This window comes from Pelmatolapia mariae, linkage group LG7 (assembly GCF_036321145.2).
Source record: "Pelmatolapia mariae isolate MD_Pm_ZW linkage group LG7, Pm_UMD_F_2, whole genome shotgun sequence".
NCBI classification, from domain to species: domain Eukaryota; kingdom Metazoa; phylum Chordata; class Actinopteri; order Cichliformes; family Cichlidae; genus Pelmatolapia; species Pelmatolapia mariae.
Window position 1 is genome coordinate 2,852,823 of NC_086233.1, and position 22,741 is coordinate 2,875,563.

Here is a 22,741-nt window from a genome sequence, read left to right on the forward strand (position 1 = left end):
GCACTGAACTCGCCTCTGGTTTGGAATCGCAGGGATTTTTAAATGAGTTGCAGTACTTAAATCTATATGTTAGCAATGTTAGCTTATTGCTAACAGAACGCACACTGAAATGTAAGTCTTGTGTTGACAGTTGTATATTACAGAAATATATGTGGCTGATAAAGCTATTTTGGGTTGTGCTAAAATGGTTTAGAATCAGTATGTGTTTGATTTGGTAGATTTTATAACTGTGCATCAATTTGTTTTGTAATCTGGCTGTAACAGCAGCCACCTGAAGGCCACAGGTGTTGAGTGATGACCGAAGTGTCTTGCCGTCTGCTGCTGGTCTCTTTGAATGTCAGCACAGGGCTGAATGTCTCAGATGGAGTCTGCTTGGCCCCCCTGGTCAACTTTGGCCCAAAGACAGTTTGTAGATTGCTGACCAGGTGGTTCCCAGATTCACCACAGTGCAGTTATCAACAGCTGGGACCTTACTCTCTGTGGTTTTAGCTAAAGCAGTTATAGAATTTACTGCTTTTCCTTTTCTTCCTTTTCATTTATCGTGCTCTTACAGCAGAAGAGTTCACAGTGTGCTCACTGGACCGATATTGATTCTAATGCAGATTAAAAAACACTCCCCTTCACACTTAAAAGGACTTAAATTAACTGTACCGTGGCCAGTGTTGGGAAGGTTACTTTTAAAATGTATTCCACTACAGATTACAGAGTACATGCCCCAAAATGTATTTTGTAACATATTCCGTTACGTTACTCAATGAGAGTAATGTGTCCTGAATACTTTGGATTACTTAATATATTATCATGCTTTTTACAACTACATGGATGTACTATTGCTGTGTGATTTATTACTATTACTGAAGGCTACTTGTCATACCAATACCAACTAGATGTTTAAATCTTAATATAAATGCGTAACAGTAGGTGGACATTAGGTAAGGCTGCACTTTTTGCAGCGATCTCATATAGAAAACTATTCCGCGCGTATATAAAACAGGTCTGCAGCTCCGAACCGTAGTAAAGGGACCTCTGGCTAATACGTTGGGTTCGTGTCGGGCTCGTAGCTGAAAACTAGCTTTACTTTGTTGTCTGGGTCAACTTTGCTAGCGAGAGACAGAGAGAGGCGTTTAAGGGCTGCTCCAACGGAACTTATTGTTTCGGAGGAAAACACGAACACAGTGTACAGTTGAGTCCTAATAGCTTACTTACAGCTGGGTTCGTCAGGCACTCTTCTTGGCTGCAGTGGTTATTATTATATTTACATGCTTCCAGCTCCCGTTTCTGCTCGATGACAACTCGTACTTTTCCTTTCTCTCCCTCCCTCGCTCACAGACACATGACGGGTATGGCAGTCCATTCTCCCTGCAGCATGGACTACACTGCCCATCAGGCTACATGCTTTGGGGCGATGCCTGTAACACTCTGCCTATTAGCTTCATATTAAATCATTTTGTGAATCATTTTGAAAAATATTTCTTCAAGTCATTATGCGGGGTGCAAGTAGGGGTGACATGGGCCGCGAGATTGAGACACAGACATTAGAGCCTCTTAATGCGTGTTTTGTGCGTGGAATTACCAAAACTAGAGAGGGCAAAGCTGAACACATGAAACGGGCTGAGACCGCCGTGTAATCCATTTATTTCAATAAAGTAACTGTATTCTAAATACCACCTTTTTAAACGGTAACTGTAACAGAATACAGTTGCTCATATTTTGTATTTTAAATACGTAACGGCGGTACATGTATTCTGTTACTCCCCAACACTGACTGTGGTGCGGTTACTTAATTTACACTCTATCTGAAGCAAGCCATGTAGTTCCCCTCCTCTCTCTAAAGTCTGCTAAGGCTTTCATCTGATTTCCTCATATACAGAGAGCAGCATGTTTATGGATTTCCTCTTTCGCTGACATCACACAGCTCTGGGACTAGAAAAAAAGTCTTTGAAATGAACCGTCGCAGTCTGATGATTTTTTTTTTTTTTTTTTGGCCCTTTCATCCATCAGGAAACTTGGGCCAATGATCTGAACCAAGTCAGAGAGCTGATGACAACCTTTATTGATGACACCATGAGAAAGACCAATGACCCGGAGTTCACCGTCAGCGAGGTATTCAGCACCAACATGAGTGGACACCATCTTCCTTCTTCTGCACGAAGTTTGATAATCGATGCTAAAACGGAGTTTTGGCAGGAATGCAGTTGTGTTAAAAAACTTGCTCGAAATTCTGATCAACAGAAAGCAGCCTTTAAGTTTTTGGAGTGTTTAAATGAATACATAATCATCCCGTAGCAGTTCTACAGCGTTGTGGAGTCTGGAAGGGCGGGGCTGGGGGAACGGGTTAGATTACTCTGAAATCTGAAGCTTTTCTCCTCTTCCAGTTCCTCGGCTTCCTGTTTTCCAAGGAGAATTGTATTTGGGATGAGAAGTTCTCAGACATCAGCAACGTGGACATGAACAACCCTTTGTCACATTACTGGGTCAACTCCTCACACAACACGTCAGTTTGACTCCATCACACATACTAATGATGATCAGTAATATTTCCACATACTATTGGTTTGTTTAAATGTGTGAAAGATAAAATGTAGCATGTCTCCTGTTGCACTTCAACAGCTACCTGACAGGTGATCAGATTCGCAGCGAGTCGTCCACAGAGGCTTATGTCCGCTGTCTGCGTCTGGGATGCCGCTGCGTCGAATGTTAGTATCAAACCCCCGGAGTGTGCTACACCTGAATGACGCCACTGTTCGGGCCCAGCATTAGCATGCATCCTGAGTGATTCTGTTGCAAGTGGACAGCTCAAAGACAGTGACGAAGGAAGGAAGCAAGCAGTGACATCTGATCATTCAAACCAACGTCTCAGCGTAATCTGGGCTGACTGGGATACAGCCGCATGCTTTTACCAGCGTGTGTAGATGTGTCCTGAGCAGTGTTGGTCAAGTTACTTGAAAAAAGTAATCAGAACTAATTACTGATTACTTCCCCCAAAAAGTAATCCCGTTACTTTACTGATTACTTATTTTCAAAAGTAATTAATTACTTAGTTACTTTTTAAAAACACGATTTACAACCTGAATAGGTAATAAAGCAATAGATCTTTCAGCCCAATTCTACTTTTTCTGCATAATCCATCATACAAAATGTGATCAAATGGAAAAGTCTCTTTTTAAAACTTGTTTTATTAGTTTTAATCTTTTAACTTTATGCATCAAGCAAAAACTTAATTATATGCAACATTCTCTGACTGGAAGAAATGTGTTTAACATTTAAACCTATTTTCTGCACATTCCAGCACATAAAATAAAATATTTTTTTGTGTTTACACTCAGTCTTTCAAATAGATGCAAGTAAAACACAGCAGAAAATAAATAAAATCATAGACTAGCGGTCCTGTTGCTCTATTTTCACCTGTAAAGCAGGAGTGGGGTAGGCGGAGGTTTGCCCTGGTGCAGGTGTGCTGCAGCGGTCAGTTGAAGACTCCGCGAGTTTCTCTGTGAATTTCCCATTACGTTGTAGCGCACTCGGTGCTTGCCTGGAAGTTTAGGGGTTTTTTCGCTGTAAAAAGAAGTTTTCTTCCCACGCACAACGGACGCTAATGTTTTTGTCACTTTTTATGGAATCAAACTCAAAGTAAGGTCAGTACTTCCACGCTTTAAACGCTGCACGCTCATACTCTCTCCTGCACTCGTTATATTATCCATTGTTGATCTGCAGACATGTCGCACTCGCTTACGTCACTGTCATGAGACATTCTCGCAAAAAAACTCACGGTTTTAGTAACGCAGTAACACAGCGTTCCTACAGGAAAGTAACGGTAATCTAATTACCGTTTTTACAATAGTAATCCCTTACTTTACTCGTTACTCGAAAAAAGTAATCGGATTACAGTAACTGCCCATCTCTGGTCCTGAGCAAGGCTGCCAATTTTATTACAATGTGTTCAGGTGTAAAAGACACTACCAAGTATTGAATAGTCGATAAAGCCTTTTGTACGCCTTACAGACTAGCGAGCCAGCTCTAACACTCAGTAATGCCCCTGCCCCAATATCTCATTCATCAAATAAAAACCGAAAGATAGTTGGCTGGTGTAGGTCAGAGCGACTGCTGGGGTCTCCACATGTTTGCCCACAAACTCGCGGTTAATGTCACAGTCTCTAAGTTGTCGGTTCTCTCTAAGTGCACGGTGCTGATTGCACATTTGATCTTTGAAAATGGAAAATCTCTGGATGCTAGTTTGTATCAAAGTGAGCGAGAAGTGATCACAGGCCCTCGTCGAGATGTGAGAGCAGACTCAGACGGCAGGTGTGAACTTTGATTTTGAGCTGTCCACTTTTGATTGACATGTTAATGTAGGCAGAACAAAAATCAGTGACTGAAATAAAGATTTATTTTAACTCTTGTCTGTCTTAATAGTTTCTAACATATAAATTAACCACCCCGTCCACTCGATGTTTTGGGCCTTTTCAGCTTAATTTGGCCAAACTTTTAATTAATGCTTAGTAACGTTTGACGTAAATGTCACAGAACCACAGTTGATTGCTTTAACTTTGGAAATGAATCATACCATTACATGTAAAACAGGAGTTTTTAATGAGAGTTTTTAAGATTCCTTGCTCACTCAGTGTGTTCACAGTGTCTCTTTGTGTTACTGAATGCAAACAGTGGACTGCTGGGAGGGCCCCGGGGAGCCAATCATTTACCACGGCTGGAGCAGGACGACGAAGATCAAGTTTGAGGATGTGGTCAGAGCGATAAACGAGCATGCTTTTGTCACCTCAGAGTAAGAATCAAAACAACCAGACGTGTTACTCAAAAAATGCTGCCTTTGACTACTGTTAAATCTGAATATAAGCTGATGTTGGATCCAGATAAATCAACATTGCAGTTCTGTGAATTCAAAGGTCTGAGCTAAACTGCAGAAGCAGCGATTCAATGTGATGATTTAAGAACTTTAATTCATTGGGAAGAGATTCTGTTTTTTCATTGGACCATTCAGAACCATCTCGGTAACCACGTCTCGTTGTCTCAGGTTCCCGGTGATTCTGTCCATAGAGGAGCACTGCCCCATAGATCAGCAGCGTCAGATGGCTCGTATTTTCAGAGAAGTATTTGGAGACAAACTGCTGATCGAACCCGTGGAGCACCTGGCCGAGCAGCTGCCTTCACCCACACAGCTGAAGGGCAAGATCATACTCAAGGTAATGTGGTCTGAGCGCATCCACGCGTCAGTGGAAACGACTTGTCACAGATTCCTGAAAACGGTGCTCTCCTTGTTTTCTTTGAGCAGCACAAGAAGATCAACATGGAGGGAGGATTCACCGTCAAGGATGTTAGAAAGGGACAGAAAGAAGGAGACCTGGAGATCTGGGACCCTGTGGATCAGGTATTACCCTACATATCAGTGTGTGCCATTGATAAGAGAGGTTTGAGGTTCTGAGATTAAATGTGTTCAGTTATGTCATTTAAATGTAGCTAAATCGAGTCAAATCCAATGAATTTCTCTGGATTCAGGGCTGACGGTTCTTGCCACTTTTTGCCTCTATTATGATAATATAGTATTAAGCTGCTGCGTTAGTACTGTAGCGTAACAAACTGACTTGTGTCTGCGCTGTGCTGTGTGCTCATGTGCGTCTGTAATTTTTTTTGTCATCTCTCTGTAATTCATTGACCTCACTGAACGAAAGCAGCGCCCGACGCTTTGTGTCCCTGTTGCTCTTTGAAAAGCTTCCTGAACAAGTGGCATGTTTTGCATGAGAAGGTGGAAATGTAAATGTTCATTTCTCTTTGTCAGCGCTGGAACAAGCACTACTGTGTGATCTCTGACGACAAGCTGTACTACGCAGAAGAGTACGAGGATGAGGAAGAGGATCCCAGGAAGGTAAAAACCAAAGTTTAGTAGCAAACTTCAAATATCAGGTTTATGCATCTTTTTTGGACATGTGGTGCAATGAGCTGTAAAGAAGCGAAAAGGGGATGTTGAAAGATGCCTTATATTAAAATTTGCAATAGATTAGTTATTATTTCAAAAGTACAATGACAACAATACTAAAGTGAAAGTACTAAGTATTGTAATATTCATCTTGTGATTATTTCACTCGTCATTAGCGAGAAATGCTGGAGCCCTAACCCTGACTCCTTCAGCTCCAAGTTATTAATAGAACTTTTACAATAATTTAGAAAAGTATTGATAGAATTTTTGTTTTTGTGACGTTTCAGTATCAGGACCTTCACTGCTCGGAGCCGTGGTTCCACGGTCGCATGAAGGAAGGCAGGCAGATGGCCGAGCGGCTGATCCAAGATTACTGTAAAGAGACCGGCGGACGAGACGGCACCTTCTTGGTCCGACAGAGCGATACCTTCGTTACAGACTATACGCTCTCCTTCTGGTACAGTGTCCCATGTTTTTTTGTTTCATCAGATTTACATACCAGCACTAATTTCTGTTTGTCCTTCCCCCTCTGTGTTCGCTTTCTAAGGGTGGGATCTCGGCGTCATGTAGTATAGGAAATGAGAAGGGCGAGAGATTTGAGAATGGGGCTCAGAAAAATGTAAAGTTTGCTCTGCTGTGAGAATGTCTTGTAGTGTGTGCTATATTTGCTATCTGACCATCACATCTCCTACTCCATGGTGGAAAGCACAGACGCTGTGTGGGATTTTTAAGAAATATTAAGAAATTATATAAAATGTACACTATATAGAACAGTCACTAAATCAACAATAAATAAACACTAAAATACACAATAAACCTGAATTCTAAAAAAATTGACCGTCACCTGACAGCCTGAGTCATGCAGTGATGTGGGCTCTAATCTGAGCTGCTGGTAAGTGCAGAGTTCTGATAAGCCTGAAGAATTTCTTCTGTTGGCTTTCCTGTTTAGGGCTCATAGGAGTTGATTTCATCTGTGTTCAGTAGTTTTTGCACTTAAACAACCTTCCTTGAGGCTTCTGTGCTCATTAATAGTTTGTGCAGATGATGAATAGGAATATTGACTTTATACAACATAACTAATGACCTTACCCACTAAATGAATTCCACTAATAAAATCATCATTTACATGAAGGAATATGAAAAACAGAAAATTCAAATTTTCCCACTTTAGTTAAAATAGGATTGTTGATTATCTGCAGTAATTTGTTTGCCAGCAGTGAGATCACACATCCTTGTCCTTCCATGCGCTTTCACAGAGGTGGGTTTCAAAGCGGCTTGCAGAGGCAACAGCAGTTGTTAGCAGGCTAAAGCAGTTTAACTGACACACTTTATATCAGCTGCCAGGATAGCTACCTGAGCTTGGCTTCACGCTGTGTTCAATTTGTGTGGTTCAAAGAGGATCTATTATTATTTCAGTTCTATATTTTTATTCTTGTACTTAATCTACCTTTCCTCAATTTAAAGTTTAATGTAATGTGACATTAATGTAAGGCACTGAAATCATCCTCTGTGTGAAAGAAGCAGTTTTAGCTGATTGGCTGCTCTTCACAAATGGAAGGTTTTAACAGCAAATGGGCGGGGCTTCTGTGCTCACAGCCAGAGCTGTGTGCCTTAGATAGATGATGCTGGAGAGATCCTCTCTATCATACACAACCAAGAGTAAAAATAAAGTGTCTACTTCCTGGTGTGTCACAGTTTGCATTAAAGCTGCACCTAAATTTAGACCAGAGAGGAAAGGAAAGAACAAAATGAGAGCGTAATTGAAAAGCTGGTGGTAATGTCTATAAAAACCCAACAAAAGGGTGAAAAACACAGGGAATGAAATGCCAACAAAATTCCTCAGCTTGAGGATAATGAGGGAAAACTCACAGAAGGGGTCACAGCAGTGAAAACAGACCATCCAACAGAGACCACGGGGAAGACACACACACACACACACACACACACACACACACACACACACACACACACACACACACACACTCTCTCTCTCTGTAGTGGGGATTGAACACAGGAGTTTGGAGACACAAATGAAACTGTTAAGGACAACCAGACAGTGGAGGAAGTAAAACCTAACTATCAAAGTAAAACAGGAAACCAACAATAGCCATAACTGAAACAAGGAAACGCTGAAACATGAATGAACTTCTAGAGGGGGAACATGGAAAAGTGAGCGCGAAGGAGATGACTACAAATAACTACAAATACAAGAACCAAGGACCAGAAAACACAAAGGACTGAAGTCATTCCTAAAAAATCACGAAGTAAACAGAAACCAGACACTCAGTAATTTAATAAGGAAATAAGGTCACAGTAGAACAATGACGAAATAAAAACTGTAATCCAAACGTTACACTTTTGAACAGAAAATACAAACTGAGGGCGCCGGTTCAGCTCGGTGGGATAAGCAGCCGGCCTGGGCTCCAATACGACCCTCAGCCCTTTGTTGTATGTCTCTCCTGTCAGGCTTCACTGCATCTATCAAAATAAGGCCAAAAACACATTTAAACTCAAATGGAAACTCGGACTAGAATATATTCAATTTGAATTCAGTTATATTTATGATTGGGAATAAAGAGAATCTGAATAGGTCAGCTGTAAACACTTTGGTAGCTTCATGTTTCTGCTACACTGGAGAAGAAAGCTTTGAGTAGGTGTGTCCACATGTTTGAGCGGTGCTGCAGTGATGCAGATGTCATCATTTCGGTCATTTGTTTGCACGTGTTTCAGGCGAAGCGGGAGGGTGCAGCACTGTCGCATTCGCTCCGTCACAGAGGGCGGACACACCTCCTTCTACCTGACGCCAAACCTGCACTTTCCCAGCGTGTACGCCCTGATCCAGCACTACAGAGACAACCCGCTGCGCTGCCAGGACTTTGAGCTGCGCCTCACCGATGCCGTACCAAAACCCGACTCACATCTGCAAGAAGGGTTTGTCCCACAGTGCTAAAATGCATCACAGACATCACAGGGTGCTGAATCATTTTGCAGTGTGATGAGAAATAACGAGTTAATCATTCACAACTTCTCAGCTTATAATAAAAAACCAAACCCTGGTTTGATGCAGGGCTCCACATCAATGTTCAGTTTTAGTTGTGTTACTGTAGCTAAGCTTACATCTCACACTCAGTCCCACACACATATGCATAGCTTCTGTTTCTCACTTTCACACTTTCACACATGCACACCCACGGATGGATAGTAACTGCCCTCTCACTTCTATCAGCCTTTTTTAAGAGCATGGAAGAAAAAAAAAACCTCCTGTTTCTGTCAAAGCCAAGCCATCATCTGATAAACAGACATGCCACATAAATAGAATAGAATAGAATTCAACTTTATTGCCATTGCACATGTCACAAGTACAAGGCAACGAAATGCAGTTTGCATCCATCCAGAAGTGCTTTAGCCATGATATAGATATATTACAAAATATATATTAGCAATAATATAGATATATAAATATATTACAAAAATGGGTCTGTTATAGGTATGAGGGTACACAATATGGGTCTATTATGAGTATGTTATAATGTACATGGTATGAAGGTATGTTATGAATATGCTATAACTATAAGTATGTACAGGCTGTAGTGGTGTACAAGCTATGAACAGGATATAAATATAAAACTATACAGAAATATGAACTATGCAAGTTATAAACAGTTGTAGAATTAAAATTATCATATTGTACAGAATGATTATTTATACAGCATTTACAGTAGTGCAGTTAAGATAAGTGAAATCTGTGGATAATTTCTACAGAGGCTATATACAGTGCTAGTGGTTGTGAATGTGTAAGGGTGTAACCCTCCTTGTGTTTGTGTGGAGCAGGTGGTTCTACAGTAACCTGAGCAGAGGTCAGGCAGAGGATTACCTAATGAGGATTCCCAGAGATGGAGCTTTTCTCATCCGGCAGAGAGAAGGAGAACCAGACTCATTTGCCATCACATTCAGGTACCATGCTAAAGGAAATTCAACAAATGTGTCTCCACTGAAATGTGTCATTTCATACAGGTGAAATAAAGTTGATGACCCCTCATTATGTAACTGTAATCTCTATAAAAACTTTCCATTAATTCAGACACTGATCCTCAGACATCATTAGTGACAAAGTTGGGCTAAAATGTGTGTTTTCCAACCTAAATCTGATGATCAGGGTGACAGAGCCAAAACACACTGCCACCGTGACCATCTGCATAACGTGTTTAGTACTGCAAACATAACTACCTGTTATCAACTTCTCTCATTCAGAGGTGACGGTAAGGTGAAACACTGCCGCATCCAGAAGGAGGGCAACATGTATCTGCTGGGCACCACTACGGAGTTCGAGAGCCTCGTGGAGCTGGTCAACTACTTTAGGAAGAAACCGCTGTATCGCAAGATTAAGCTACGTTACCCGGTCACGCCCGAGCTGGTCGACCGCTTCAGCACAGTGAGTTTCAAGAGATTCTGCCACTGTTGCAATAAGTTTGTGGAAACTAGTGAATCATTTGTGCTTGAGAAACTGGTAATTATGGTAGCCCCAAGAGTTCAAACACACTAACAGCTAGAAAATTCAAGGAAACTCAATGTTTTTGGTTTTTGCAATAACGCAACAAAACAGCTGCGGATGTGACAAGCTAAGAGTAAATGGCTAGTAGCAAACATGTCTCTGCAGTATTTTATGAATCGTGTGATTAAAACACACCTTGCATCTTTGTCTGCCACACAACACTGAAGAATCCTCCCCTTCCAAGCACGTCTCTGTGCAATCATTGTGTTTTGTACGGTTTCTTTTTAGTTTCCCAGTTTAGTAAAATAGCCCCCCCCCCCCCCCCCCCCCGCACTTTTATCACACTATGGCTCTTGTTCTGACACATGCCATAGAAACTGAACATTTAACAGTATTCCCCATGAACCTACTTTTCTCTGGGTATTTCTTAATAACATTTAAATGAACAATAATGGATTACACAGCAGTGGGGAAGAAATTCCCTCACAGTAGATGTCTGCGAGTTCCTGCTCGTCTCTGACTGTAAATTAGCAAAGTTTGTGGCAAAGCCAGTAAATTCCTCAGTGTTCAAAATACATGGTGATGAGTCTGAGGAAGGTTTTAATAATTTTAAACTCAGAACATTTACTGTAGTTACACTTTGCTCGCTGTTTTAGCACCACTACAGAACATTTAAGGTCAGCGTCAGGTCATGATATCCTCTTAACAGTGCGCTGTGTTTCACAGGAGAAGAACTGTGCCTCTTTATATGATGTGAAGACGTATGTGGAGCCCAATGAGATCGAGCCCTCGCTGGTGTGTATGCAGTCAGATTTGGTCATTTGGTGTGTTGTCGAGATTTCTTTGATTATTGTTCCTTTAACATTCTCAATTCTATGTGTGTGTCTCCTTTAGCCTAAAAATACTGTCAAGGCATTATACAGCTACCAGGCGAGGAGGCCAGATGAGCTGAGCTTTCAACAAGGAGCTTTGATACACAACGTGTCCAAAGAGGCCGATGGATGGTGAGTCCACACGCAAGTTTGTGTCTTTGCATGTACGTGGTTGGCATGGCCACGGACTGATTTAGTGACACAGATGTGGAGAAGGCCCTCCGCCCTCCACAATAGAGATCAGACTCCAATTAGAAGTGACATGAAGTGGCTTTTTGTCTTTGCTGATGTATCTTAATGTAACAACTTTGTGTTGATTTTTAGCTAGTTTGTGTCTTTCTTTGGGCATCTTGGTGTCTTTTTGTGCTTTTTTTCTTGTTGTGTCTGTTTTAGATGTTTTGTGTCTCATTGTAGCGCTTTTGGTCTATTTGTGGTTGTTACATTTTTTGTTTGTTGTGGACTTTTTTCTTCTCTTTAGAGTTGTTTGGTGTATCTTTGCCTAGTCACTTTGTGTCTCTCTTTACATACTGGTGTGTGTGTGTGTGTGTGTGTGTGTGTGTGTGTGTTTTGATTGAATTTACAAATGAAATGATTCTAACAGTTACTTTAAACCCTCAGTAACCCTTACATAAACATGGCTAATTGCAAACACGGGACTTTTCACATCAATTTACACAGAAGTATCATTAAGTAGAGCAACTTTATTATTTAGACTCTTTCTCTCCTACTGACCTCTCTAAACTAACTTTAATAATGACCTCTGAGTCTATTAGACTCCACGTCTTACCGTTAGTGGTTTTAAATTTGATTAGTTTAACTTTATTAACAGACTACATACAAACCGACTCTCAGAGTGGATGTAATAAAATAATTAGGAAGCCATCTCTTGGTGCAGCTGTCTTAGGTAATTAGAGACCAATCTTTAAGTAACGATCTCCTTCTGCTGGCCTCTGACAGTGGACTTGTCTTTGTGCTTCTATCGTTAGATCTGAGACCTCGGTGCAGCATTTGATGCTGCTGACTGGGACGCTTTATTACACAGTGTAGAAGACATCATCAAAATATACTGTGCTGGCTTGAGCAGTGTTTAGCTGACAGATTCAAATGCGTTCATGAGTCTTCCTCACTCGCAGAAGTTTTCTGTCAGACATGAGCTACATGGACTGCTGTAATTCCTTTATTCTCATGTTGTTTTGAAGGTTGTCAGAAAAGCCTTTAGTTGCTCCAAAATACTGACAGGGACTGAAAATAGAGCCCATATATTTTCTATATTGGCTTCTCTTCACTGGTTCCCTGTTAAATGCAGAATTTAAAATTCTTCTCCTGACAAACAAAGGCTTGAAAGATCAGGGCCCATCATATTTTAAATTTCTCTTAGTACCTTATTGTCTTAACAGAGCACAATGTTCTAAGACTGCAGACTTGCTTGTAGACTCAGGCTGCTAGGATACTTCCCATAGTGTGTTCTGTCCTTTCTTCAATTTCCTTCAATGCACATATTAAACAAATGTGTAGGACTGCTTTCTTCCACTTGCTAAGTATATCTAAAATTAGAACCATCCTGTCTCAGAGTGACGTAAAATCCTTCTCATCACATTCAAGGTCTTGAATATTCAGACCCCGTCTTATCTTAAAGACCTCATCGTACCGTATCACTCCATTAGAGCACTTCCCTCTCACACTGCGGGCTTACTTGTGGTTCTGGTGACCCTCAATCCTCCCTTTGCTGCGCTGCACAGCACTAGGCTGCTGGGGCTTCTCGTGATGCACTGAGTGTTTCTCGTTCAGTCTGCTGGAGGTTTCTTCCTGTTAAGAGGTTTTTTTTTCCTTCCCACTGTCACCAAAGTGCTTGCTCATATGGGGGTCGTCTGGTTTTGTAAGCTCTTTGCCTCACAGTATAAAGCACCTTGAGGCGACTGTTGTTGTGAGTTGGTGCAATATAAATCAAACTAAATTGAACTGAAGTGACTCATTCTGCTCATTACAGGTGCAGAGGAGACCACGGTGGCAAGTTACAGTTATTCTTTCCTGCTAACTACGTGGAGCCAGTGTCCAGCAACACCGAACCTGTCACCAGAGTGCAGGTAAAGATTAGAAGTCAGGTCAGAGTTCAACTGTACTGTAGCTGTGTGGAAAGTGACTAAAAACGACCTCTATTTGTGATGTCTGCTAAAACAGGAAATGGAAGATAACCCACTAGGTGAACTATGTCAGGGCGTCGTGGACCTCTCCAAATGCAACATTCAAAACTGTGAGTACTCGTTATCTTAGTGTGTCACACAGTCACAATGGAAAAGCACAGTTCATATACATTACACAGCAGCGTCGTCCAGTTTAGTTTAGTCCTGAGCATTTTTCTCTGGCTTTAACTCAGTTTGGACTAAATGTGTCATTACTGCATTAGGGTTTGTATACACGTCGACTAAATCCTGATTCCTCAAAGTTTGGGAGTTAAACATCACTGGGCCTCTTTGTCTTCCTTTTTGTAGTGAAGAATGGTAAATACGGGAAGCCCCACGCAGTGACCTTGCAGGACAAAGATGAAGACAGTCTGCAGTTTGACTTGACTGCAGGTTCTCTGGAAGAGCTGTTTGAATGGTACAAGGTGGCATGGGACATTATTCAGAGAGCGGCGAACAAGCAGTACAGCAAGGAGCAAGAGGTGAGTGCGATATGCTTCTGTGGAAGCAGAGCCCGCATCATAAAACCCGTTGGGATGTGATTGCTGGAGGTTGCACCAAAACCACCAGCAACCACAGACTTTGGTCACTTGCTGATTGCCACGTGTTGTAGATAGCATGGAAGACATCAACTTGTATGCAAACAGTTGGAAACTAACCACCAAGCGTTAGTGAAACTGGAAAAACTGCAGCACAAAACAGAACGTTTGCATCCAAAGTTCTGCCTTTAATGCTGAAACCAACCAATGCAAATCTCACTGGTGATGGGAGGAATCTGCCCGCGACCAAAGCAATCACAAGCAGGTCTTTGGTGCAGCAGTGTATGCATCTTTGCAACCAATATCACCTGGCAACAGCAGGTAACCTTCTGCAACCCGTCCCTAGCAACTGGGGTGTCATCCAGTGTTCTCTAGGCTTGTGAGAATGTGACTTTAAACGAGATACAAAGTGACTACAAGTAAATGCAAAGTTACTTACTAACAACTACAACGACAAAAACTGGCTACAGTGAGACACAAAATGCTTCGTTCAGTCAGTGGAGCTGGTTCTACTGGTGCTCTCTTCCTGTTAAAAGAGTTCTTCTTTCCCACCGTCACAAAGTGCTTGCTCACAGAGGATCATGTGGTATCTTATCTGATACCACAGATACGATGTAAGGCAATTTAAGACAAGTGTTGTTGTAATTTGAAATCATTTAAAAATATACAAAATTAATGTAAAAAATAATAACTGAAGAAACTATAACTGCAAAGAAATGATGTAAAAGAGCATCATCTGTGTGAGCTTACAGGAGGGTTGTATATTGTCGGGAATCGGTTTTTGTTTAAGCTAGCACAGAGTTTGACCGAAGCAAAGTGCAAGATGCAAAACCACATCGGCGTCTATATTCATAGGTGGTCTGTCCACATTACAGTGCAAACAGGAAATGACTTGTTTTTCTGTCCGATATCAGATGAAACAACAGGTGGAAGTGGAGAAGAAGGCAGAGGTTGCCAAGGAGATGTCGGAGGTGGTGGTCTACTGTCAGCCACGCAGCAAAGAGAAGGACCGCTTTGGTAAATACGTGTCAACTCACATGTCAAATGCAGACAGAAGCTTTTGCACGCTGCTTTAAAATGAAACCTTGCCTCACTTATTTAATCTGAGGTTAAGAATCTAAATCATTGGTGAATGCGGTGTTACTTTTGTAACTCCATGTCACAGTAAGATGAATTCAAGCTTTGTGTTTGAATCGCTTTTCTCCAGACCTCCAGTTTTAAAAGCAACGTAGTTATTGTACAAAGTGTACAGCCTCCGGGCCTGAAAAATAAAACCACAAATTTAGATCAAAAGTGCATTTAGATCTGAGTACTGCAGGCAATACTCATACCCAGCTTTGCAGGATTAAAAAAGCATGTTTAAAGCCTGCAATGACAAACATTTCCCTGTCTAGCTTGCAACAACATTGTCCTGATCAGTGGATTTATTGATAACTCATCTGTTTAGTAAACGTCACTTTGACTGGTGTGCCACAGGGTGCTCACAACTGTAAAAGTGCCTGACCACTGCTAATCAGAGTTACTGTGTTTGGTGTGCCGGGCCTGTTATGTAGGCCACACACGGCAAACAGAAGGAGGTGACCTTTACAGGTCCAGCTGCCAAATTTAAATCGGGTATCGTTTTTAGCTTTTATAGGTGCAGTCTCTGTGGTATCTCATTTCAGTGAATTGCAATGAATAAGCAGACACCTTCTTCTTCATTTCTGACTTTTAGATGTTGTTTTTTCTGTTAGTTGGTGGCTAAACTTCCTTTGAATGACACAATTTTAAAAATATAATTGCAGTCACAAAAGTGTTTAGATACTTTTACTCAAGAGCTGGTCCCATCCTGAAATACACGTCCGTGACTCCTGTAACTACACAGTTTCTAACATTGATTTAATGAGTCTTTCTAGCCGAGGAATTATTTGAGCTGAGGAAACTCGCCGTGTTCAGCCACAGGTTGTTGTACAAACAGGATGTGACCAAAAGGAAAGATCTAAAGAGGTTTCCTGTGATGCACTGTCTCAATCTGGAAATAGATGCTAAAACTACATTCGCACCACAATTGATTTCTGTAGGTTCAGAATGACTCTGTGACATTTCCAAATAACAGATCTGCAATATCAGCTTCTAAACCAAATAAGCATCTGAAGGGAAAAAACACGGTTAAATCTGAAAGCATCTATAAACCTTTATTTAATCGCGTTGTACATAAAACTCATTTTACAAGAAGCTTTTATGTAGCATTTATTTGATACTATTTAGGTTCATTTTTAAATGTGTTACTTTCAAAATTAGGAAAAGACCGATTTGAAGCGGGCACAGTCACATGAAACAATGCCACGCCACAGCCACTCATTGTTAGAGCCCCAAAACCCACAATCGCTCATCTCGTTTGATGACCACCACTTATCATGTGGAGTGTGGTTACTGAAAAGAAAACAGGAAGTTGTGCTGAAGTGAGCAGGATTTGTAACTGATGGACCAGCTTCAAAGTTCTGTGCTTGTTGCTCATTTTTGTTGAGCATGACATCCAGTTCAGATAAATTCAGTTATATTTTATTCCTATGGAGCCGATCAACATCAATAGTGAGAGAAAATGTTTGCTGCTGTGTTTTGGGTTAAGTTAAAACCTTTAATGGATCATTAAAGTCACCTAACAGTGAATTATAACACAGCAGCCTGAGACAGCTCTCTGGGTCCTCTTATTCAGCAGCATTGCACATCTAGAAGTAATCGAGGGCCATTACAGTTTTTATATGGCAGCAGACTAACTTGCCCAATGTTCTTGAGACTGTGCAAACACAAAGAGAGTCATAAGTGTGCAGTTGCAGTTTTTGTCACTCTCTGATCAAAATTGACTGAACCAGCAGCAAAAGATCAAAACTATGCTTCTCGTTTGATAAACATCATCATTTATTCCTTCTTACCTTCTTCCACCACGATAAAATCACACTTCCTGCGCAGCTCTTTCTGTCTCTGTGTACTTCAAGACCAGTTTACCATCTCAAATCTCGGTTTTCTGCATTATTCGCTTGCTTATCACACAAAAATAACCTCTGACAAGAAAGCCTCATTTCTGCTGTTCAATACTGAAGAAATGTAAACTTTTACAAATGATGCCAAAGTGCTCTTAGCCGTGTCTCTAATCAAACCTCTGTAACTTTGCTCTGCTTCACTTCAGCAGCATCAGGTAATGTTCATGTGTTGATTCATGGTTTTATTCTGTTTTTGATCTACTGCAGAATATTTTTAAGGTTATCTGCTATAAAAAGCCAGGCCAGGAAAATCAGCCTCATGTTTTTGTGTTTTATTCTCAGTTACTTCCACACAAAAGCATCTGCTGTGGTGCTTTCACCTCTGATAAAGTCTCACAACTGTCAGCTTTGTTTTTATACAAAGATCTAAAAATATGGATTTGTGACCATAAATGATCAGAATTTTCTGACTGAGTGAAAATGTGTGAGAGGATGGGGTTTAGATGCAGTTTAGACGTGCATCCTTTCACAGTCTAGTCCAGGGGTGGGCAGTCTCAGTCCACGAGGGCCGGTGTCCCTGCAGGTTTTAGATGTGTCCTCGAACCAGCACAGCTGATTTAAATGGCTAAATTAGCTCCTCAACATGTCCTGAAGTTCTCCAGAGGCCTGGTAACAAACTGCAGTGATTCAGGTGTGTTGACCCAAGGTGAGATCTAAAACCTGCAGGGACACCGGCCCTCGTGGACTGAGATTGCCCACCCCTGATCTAGTCCCTAAACAAACATCCCTCTGAAATAAATCCTTCGTCCACCAGTTAATTTGTTTAGCTCGCTTTAACTAATTGTTAGCTCCCTCCTTTAGCAAGCAGCGAAGGTGAGGTGGCTGAACCACTGAACTTCTCCCCTCTCTCCTGTCTCTGCAGACAGTTACAGCTACAAGGAGGTCCGCTCCTTCGTGGAGAACAAGCTTCCAGGAAAGAGCCGCACCAAAGACTTCCTGCAGTACAACCGCAAAGCTCTGAGTCGTGTCTACCCGAAAGGCCAGCGCGTCGAGTCCTCAAACTATGACCCTTACCCGATGTGGGCCCTCGGCTGTCACATGGTGGCTCTCAACTTCCAAACAGCAGGTACAGCAGTGCTCATTTATCACACGGCGGAGGACGAAGGAGACAGTTTTGAGGGCTTTTCATTTATTTTCTTATGACAAGAAAACATTCTAGAGAAGCAAAGTACAAAAACACGCTAAAATATTTGTATATATGACAGAATATACATATAAAATTAGAATAAACCTCCGCCTGTAGGTTGAGCAACACGAGGATCGGCACATGAAAGGACATGAAAATGCAGAAATAAATAAGTCTGAGGAAATAAAAGCGTGAAAATGGAAAATAATAGAGGATTTAACACCCCATTAATACAAGAAATCTTCTATTAGTAGTATCTGAATGCTTATTTCATTATATTCCTCCACTTATATGTAGTATTTTGGCTATGAATAGCTTTATAAACCCATATATTATGTGTTTAGAGACACTATGTCTTTGTCTTTTGAGCCTAGTTACAGTCACGGTAAAGAGAAAATACACTATCTGTATATTACTAAGAATTTAAGTGTGAGGACAAAGTAAAAAAAATATCTAGTCTTTAGCAGGTCGTACATTTGGGTTTGTATGAGCTGAGATGAACAACACCTGACACTGTCATTATTTAGTTAACTAGGGCTAAACCAACATGCAGAAGCAGTGTGTCCACCCCATGGTTCTGTAGCCTGTACAGTCTTTCAAATACCTGTTCTCTGTGTGAGGTTAACAAACATGTTGGCCCACTCTTCTTTACGGTGTGGCTTCAGTTCGTTTATCCACAGCATCTCAGTCGGGCTGTGGGACTGATGGTCTCACATCTGACTCCAGAATACATAAAAGGAGTTCATGGTGGAGTTCTAAGTTTTTCACACGTTACTTCAGCATCTTGTCTTAGTTTTTGTTCAATAAATAATGGCACAGTGCAATGTGTCATATGTTGGGATTCATTTAAAGTTACATTTACCTCATTTTAAGACCTGCTGAGAACCAGGTCATTTTTATTATGTCCCGATATTTAAAGATATGACCACCAAGTCTGAACCCTCAGACTGCTGATGGGTTGCCAGTGCATCACGCTTCACTAAAGCTAAACTCAAACTGCCCTCTTTATGTTTTCTGTCATGTCTTTGGGGGATATCTGTCTACTCCACCTGAAAAAATAACACAGGTTACGCTATCGAGTCTACCTGTTAGAATATTATCAGGATTTGCCTGGAGGAGAAGTGACACTGTGAAGTTATTCAGGTTCTTGTAATGCTAATGTGTCCACCCAGATAAATACATGCAGCTGAACAACGCCCTCTTCAGTCTGAACGGACAAACGGGCTACGTGCTGCAGCCGGAGTTCATGCGTATGGATAGCTACGACCCTCATCAGGACAAGAAGGAAGTCAAATACAAAATTGTGGTCAAGGTATGCCGCCACACGCACACACACACACTCTCTGTGCCTCTGTCATTACTATGAGTCATGTTCAGGGTCGACTTATGTACAAAAATGCACTTTGGGCCCGATGGTGTGCAGAGAATAAGAGCAGTTGTGTTCGTCCCTTGCAGGTGATTGGTGCCAGACACCTTCCGAAGCCAGGCCGCAGCATCGCCAGTCCATTTGTGGAGATCGAGCTGTGCGGGCACACAGAGGAGAAGTACAAGACCATCGTCTATCGTAAGGAGATTCTCCAGCAAACTTTCTATTTTTACTCTATTTCATCTAGTTTTTCTCTTTTAATACATCTATTAAAAATGTAGCTTATGTTCGTTGTTTCAGTGTTTTCTGCAGGAATTAGAGATTTGAAAGATGATCGATGGTAAAATTTTAATAAGGTTGTTGTGTATCTATATCAACACTGAGATTTGCCTCGTCTTTGTGGGGCTTTCGATCTCTCAGTGGAAAAATTGTGGGACGTGGGGGGCTGGAGCCCATCCCACCTCTCACACGGCAAAAGGCGGGACAGGCCGGGAGAGGTCGTCCGTCACAAAATATAATAATGTAAAACCTTAAAATAATCAGAGCTTGAGCACCTTCGGCCTTAGCTGCAATTCTGCGGGAACTTTTATTCTTTTCAGCTTGAGGTTCTGGGGACTTTCGATTTAACGGGGACTTAAGGTTTCACAGGTTAAATCTTTGTGTGTTTCTGCCCCCTGCAGGTGACAATGGTCTGAACCCAGTGTGGAAAGGCTCAGAGCGCGTAGTCTTGAGTGTGTATGAGCCTGAACTCACCTTCCTGCGCTTCGTCGTCAACGAGGAGGACATGTTCTCAGACCCCAACTTTCTAGCTCAGGCCACGTTTCCTGTGAAAGGCCTCCGCTCAGGTGGGAATTCATACACGCAGCTTCTGTTACCGTCACTCTCAAGCAGTGCTCGTTATCATTATTACATGAACTAAATGTTACTTAGAAGCAAGATTTAATACGCACTGAGAATACTTTCACCTGAGAACTATATCATGTGGAGCTCAAGACAATTTCCTTGTTCACCAGTTTTCTCACAGGTGTACTTGCTTTTGCTGTATTAACTTTCTTGTATGGGGCTCATATTTTAATAAGAAGAGACACTCCACTTCTCAAATTAGAACTAATGAAACAGATAAGAGGTGAAACAATTCTGAATCATTTGATATTTAAGTAATATTAGACAGTGGCTAGCTCATGTCTCTTGTATCCTGGCCAAAGACTTTAATGTAAACTTTTAGATTCTTTGTAATCAGGGAGTTTCCACTCTGAGTGTGACGCAGCTTTAATATCTAATTGGGATGACTGACACCACACACTGAAGTGAAATTAGGTTGTGACTCATTTTAAGACATTTTAAGTTTAGAGGGAAAACAACTCATACAGTCACGTTGAAAACAACGTTTTTTGTATTTCTGTAAAAACAAAACTAGATCCATTGTTACTGCTTAAGATTGTAAAATAAAAACTGGATTTATAAAAAAGAGATTACATAAAATTTTAAAAAATGTAATTTTTAAAAGTGATTTTTAAAAGTCGAAAACAACATGATGCCATGAATGAATCAAGTTATAACACAAATCAAGGCAATATGAATAAATGAAGGAAATGAAATGTTTTGGGTTTGCTTCTGCAGGTTACCGCTCTGTCCCTCTGAAGAACGGCTACAGTGAAGACTTGGAGCTAGCTTCTCTTCTGGTCTACATCACTGTGCAGCAGGCCGGGGTGAGTAACGCACCAGGAACGCATCGACGTTTATGTCACTGTGGCTGGATTTCTGTGATCTCCTGACTCGCACGTATCATTCAGAAAGCGGAGGAGGAGCTGTACTCGTCTTCCAGCCAGCTGAAGAAGAAGCAGGCAGAGCTGGGCGAACCCTTCCTGTACGACACACACAGCAACCTTCAGCGATCCTCCCTGGCCCAGCCCACCAACAACCTCATGAGGAAGGGCAGCACTGGCGAAAATCCAAGGTAAGTCTGAAAAGTGCAGGAATACTCTAGCAGCGACAGTCTATTCACGGAAAGGACCCCGTTCGTCTGCTGCTGTTGTCTTTGGGTCTTTTGCCAAGCTTAAATTTACCATTTTTACCAAGCTTGGTTATATTTTGGTTGATTTTGCTGCCGCTAACATCCCGCCTATCTATCAGACTGATTTCATTGCCGTCAGCGGATGGCCTGCTTCACTTCAGTTGAGGTCCTTAGACTGCCACAGCTTCCAAATTTCAGTGGCAAGCTCGGAATAAACTCCAGAGTTCATATTCACTTCACCGATTAGGAAATTCCATCCATAAAACAGCTTTTTGGTGGATTATCTAATTTGCGTTTCATGGCGCATACTGTAATATGTACATATACTGTAATATATGACAATTAATCTGTGATACTTGTTACTCTCTGCTCTCAATCTGTCCGTCTTTCTCTCCAGGTCAAGGGAAAAGAAGATAAACAACAGTAAATTTTACTCCTGAGGACTCATTTGTCTAACCTGTGTGAGCAGCAGGCTTCAAATCTACTATCAATGTTTGCTATGGGAGCTGTGATCTGGAAGATCTTTTTTTTTTTTCCCCATCTTTCCACCGAAGATGGCAACATTCCAGTATCCCGAATGGTTTTCTATTTATTTAAGATTGAAAAAAATAGTTCCTAATGTTTTGGAGTTTTTGAAATATGGAATTGGTGGAGGAAATGTAAGAGGCCATTACAACAGCCCAAGTAGCCAGCATTGTGCTTGATATGTTTGCATTCAGTCTGTTATCAAACTGCATCGTGTTACACTGATGGTATTTATTTTTAATTAAAGAGCGGAGTCTGAAATAATGAAGATTTCACTGCAGGGCTGTTCTGCTGCCAGGGAGCTTGTGTTTAATTCATTTTAGTCATTTTGAATGTGTTTTTTTTTTTTGTTTTTTTTGGGGGTTTTTTGCTGTGCAGTTTCACCAGTGTGACGTTTTTCTTCACAATGTTTGTTTGATATGGAAATCCGATCTGTAATCTCATGCAGTGAGTGTTTCCTCTATTTAATATGAAGGCAGATTGTGGTTATAGCTGTCCCATAATTCCTCTGACTTCCTCATGAATCGAGTCAATAAAGTATGCTTGGTGAACGATATTCTTTATCTGTATTTATTGCATTGTTTTCTGCTCCACTGCAAGTACTGCAAGTAGGCTGCAGGGACAGCAGTAGGCCAAACACTTGAAGTGAGGAGAAAAACGAGAGGAGCGTAGAGAGACCTC

The 22,741-nt window shown here is 41.3% G+C and overlaps 1 protein-coding gene across 1 annotated transcript in view; it reads left to right on the plus strand.

The window, feature by feature from the left end:
* plcg2 (phospholipase C, gamma 2) overlaps positions 1-22,606 on the plus strand; it is a 44,605-nt gene extending 21,999 nt beyond the window's left edge. Inside the window, exons 10-33 of the mRNA XM_063477568.1 lie at positions 2,002-2,103; positions 2,376-2,494; positions 2,611-2,696; positions 4,660-4,777; positions 5,027-5,195; positions 5,285-5,380; positions 5,789-5,875; positions 6,214-6,383; positions 8,657-8,857; positions 9,758-9,880; positions 10,178-10,358; positions 11,145-11,213; positions 11,313-11,422; positions 13,278-13,374; positions 13,469-13,541; positions 13,780-13,952; positions 14,924-15,026; positions 17,892-18,095; positions 19,328-19,467; positions 19,611-19,719; positions 20,202-20,366; positions 21,142-21,230; positions 21,315-21,478; positions 21,933-22,606. Coding sequence (XP_063333638.1) covers positions 2,002-2,103; positions 2,376-2,494; positions 2,611-2,696; positions 4,660-4,777; positions 5,027-5,195; positions 5,285-5,380; positions 5,789-5,875; positions 6,214-6,383; positions 8,657-8,857; positions 9,758-9,880; positions 10,178-10,358; positions 11,145-11,213; positions 11,313-11,422; positions 13,278-13,374; positions 13,469-13,541; positions 13,780-13,952; positions 14,924-15,026; positions 17,892-18,095; positions 19,328-19,467; positions 19,611-19,719; positions 20,202-20,366; positions 21,142-21,230; positions 21,315-21,478; positions 21,933-21,975 — 2,991 coding nt within the window. The 3' untranslated portion in view covers positions 21,976-22,606. The remainder of the gene's footprint in view (positions 1-2,001; positions 2,104-2,375; positions 2,495-2,610; positions 2,697-4,659; positions 4,778-5,026; positions 5,196-5,284; positions 5,381-5,788; positions 5,876-6,213; positions 6,384-8,656; positions 8,858-9,757; positions 9,881-10,177; positions 10,359-11,144; positions 11,214-11,312; positions 11,423-13,277; positions 13,375-13,468; positions 13,542-13,779; positions 13,953-14,923; positions 15,027-17,891; positions 18,096-19,327; positions 19,468-19,610; positions 19,720-20,201; positions 20,367-21,141; positions 21,231-21,314; positions 21,479-21,932) is intronic.
* The last annotated feature ends 135 nt before the right edge of the window (positions 22,607-22,741 follow it).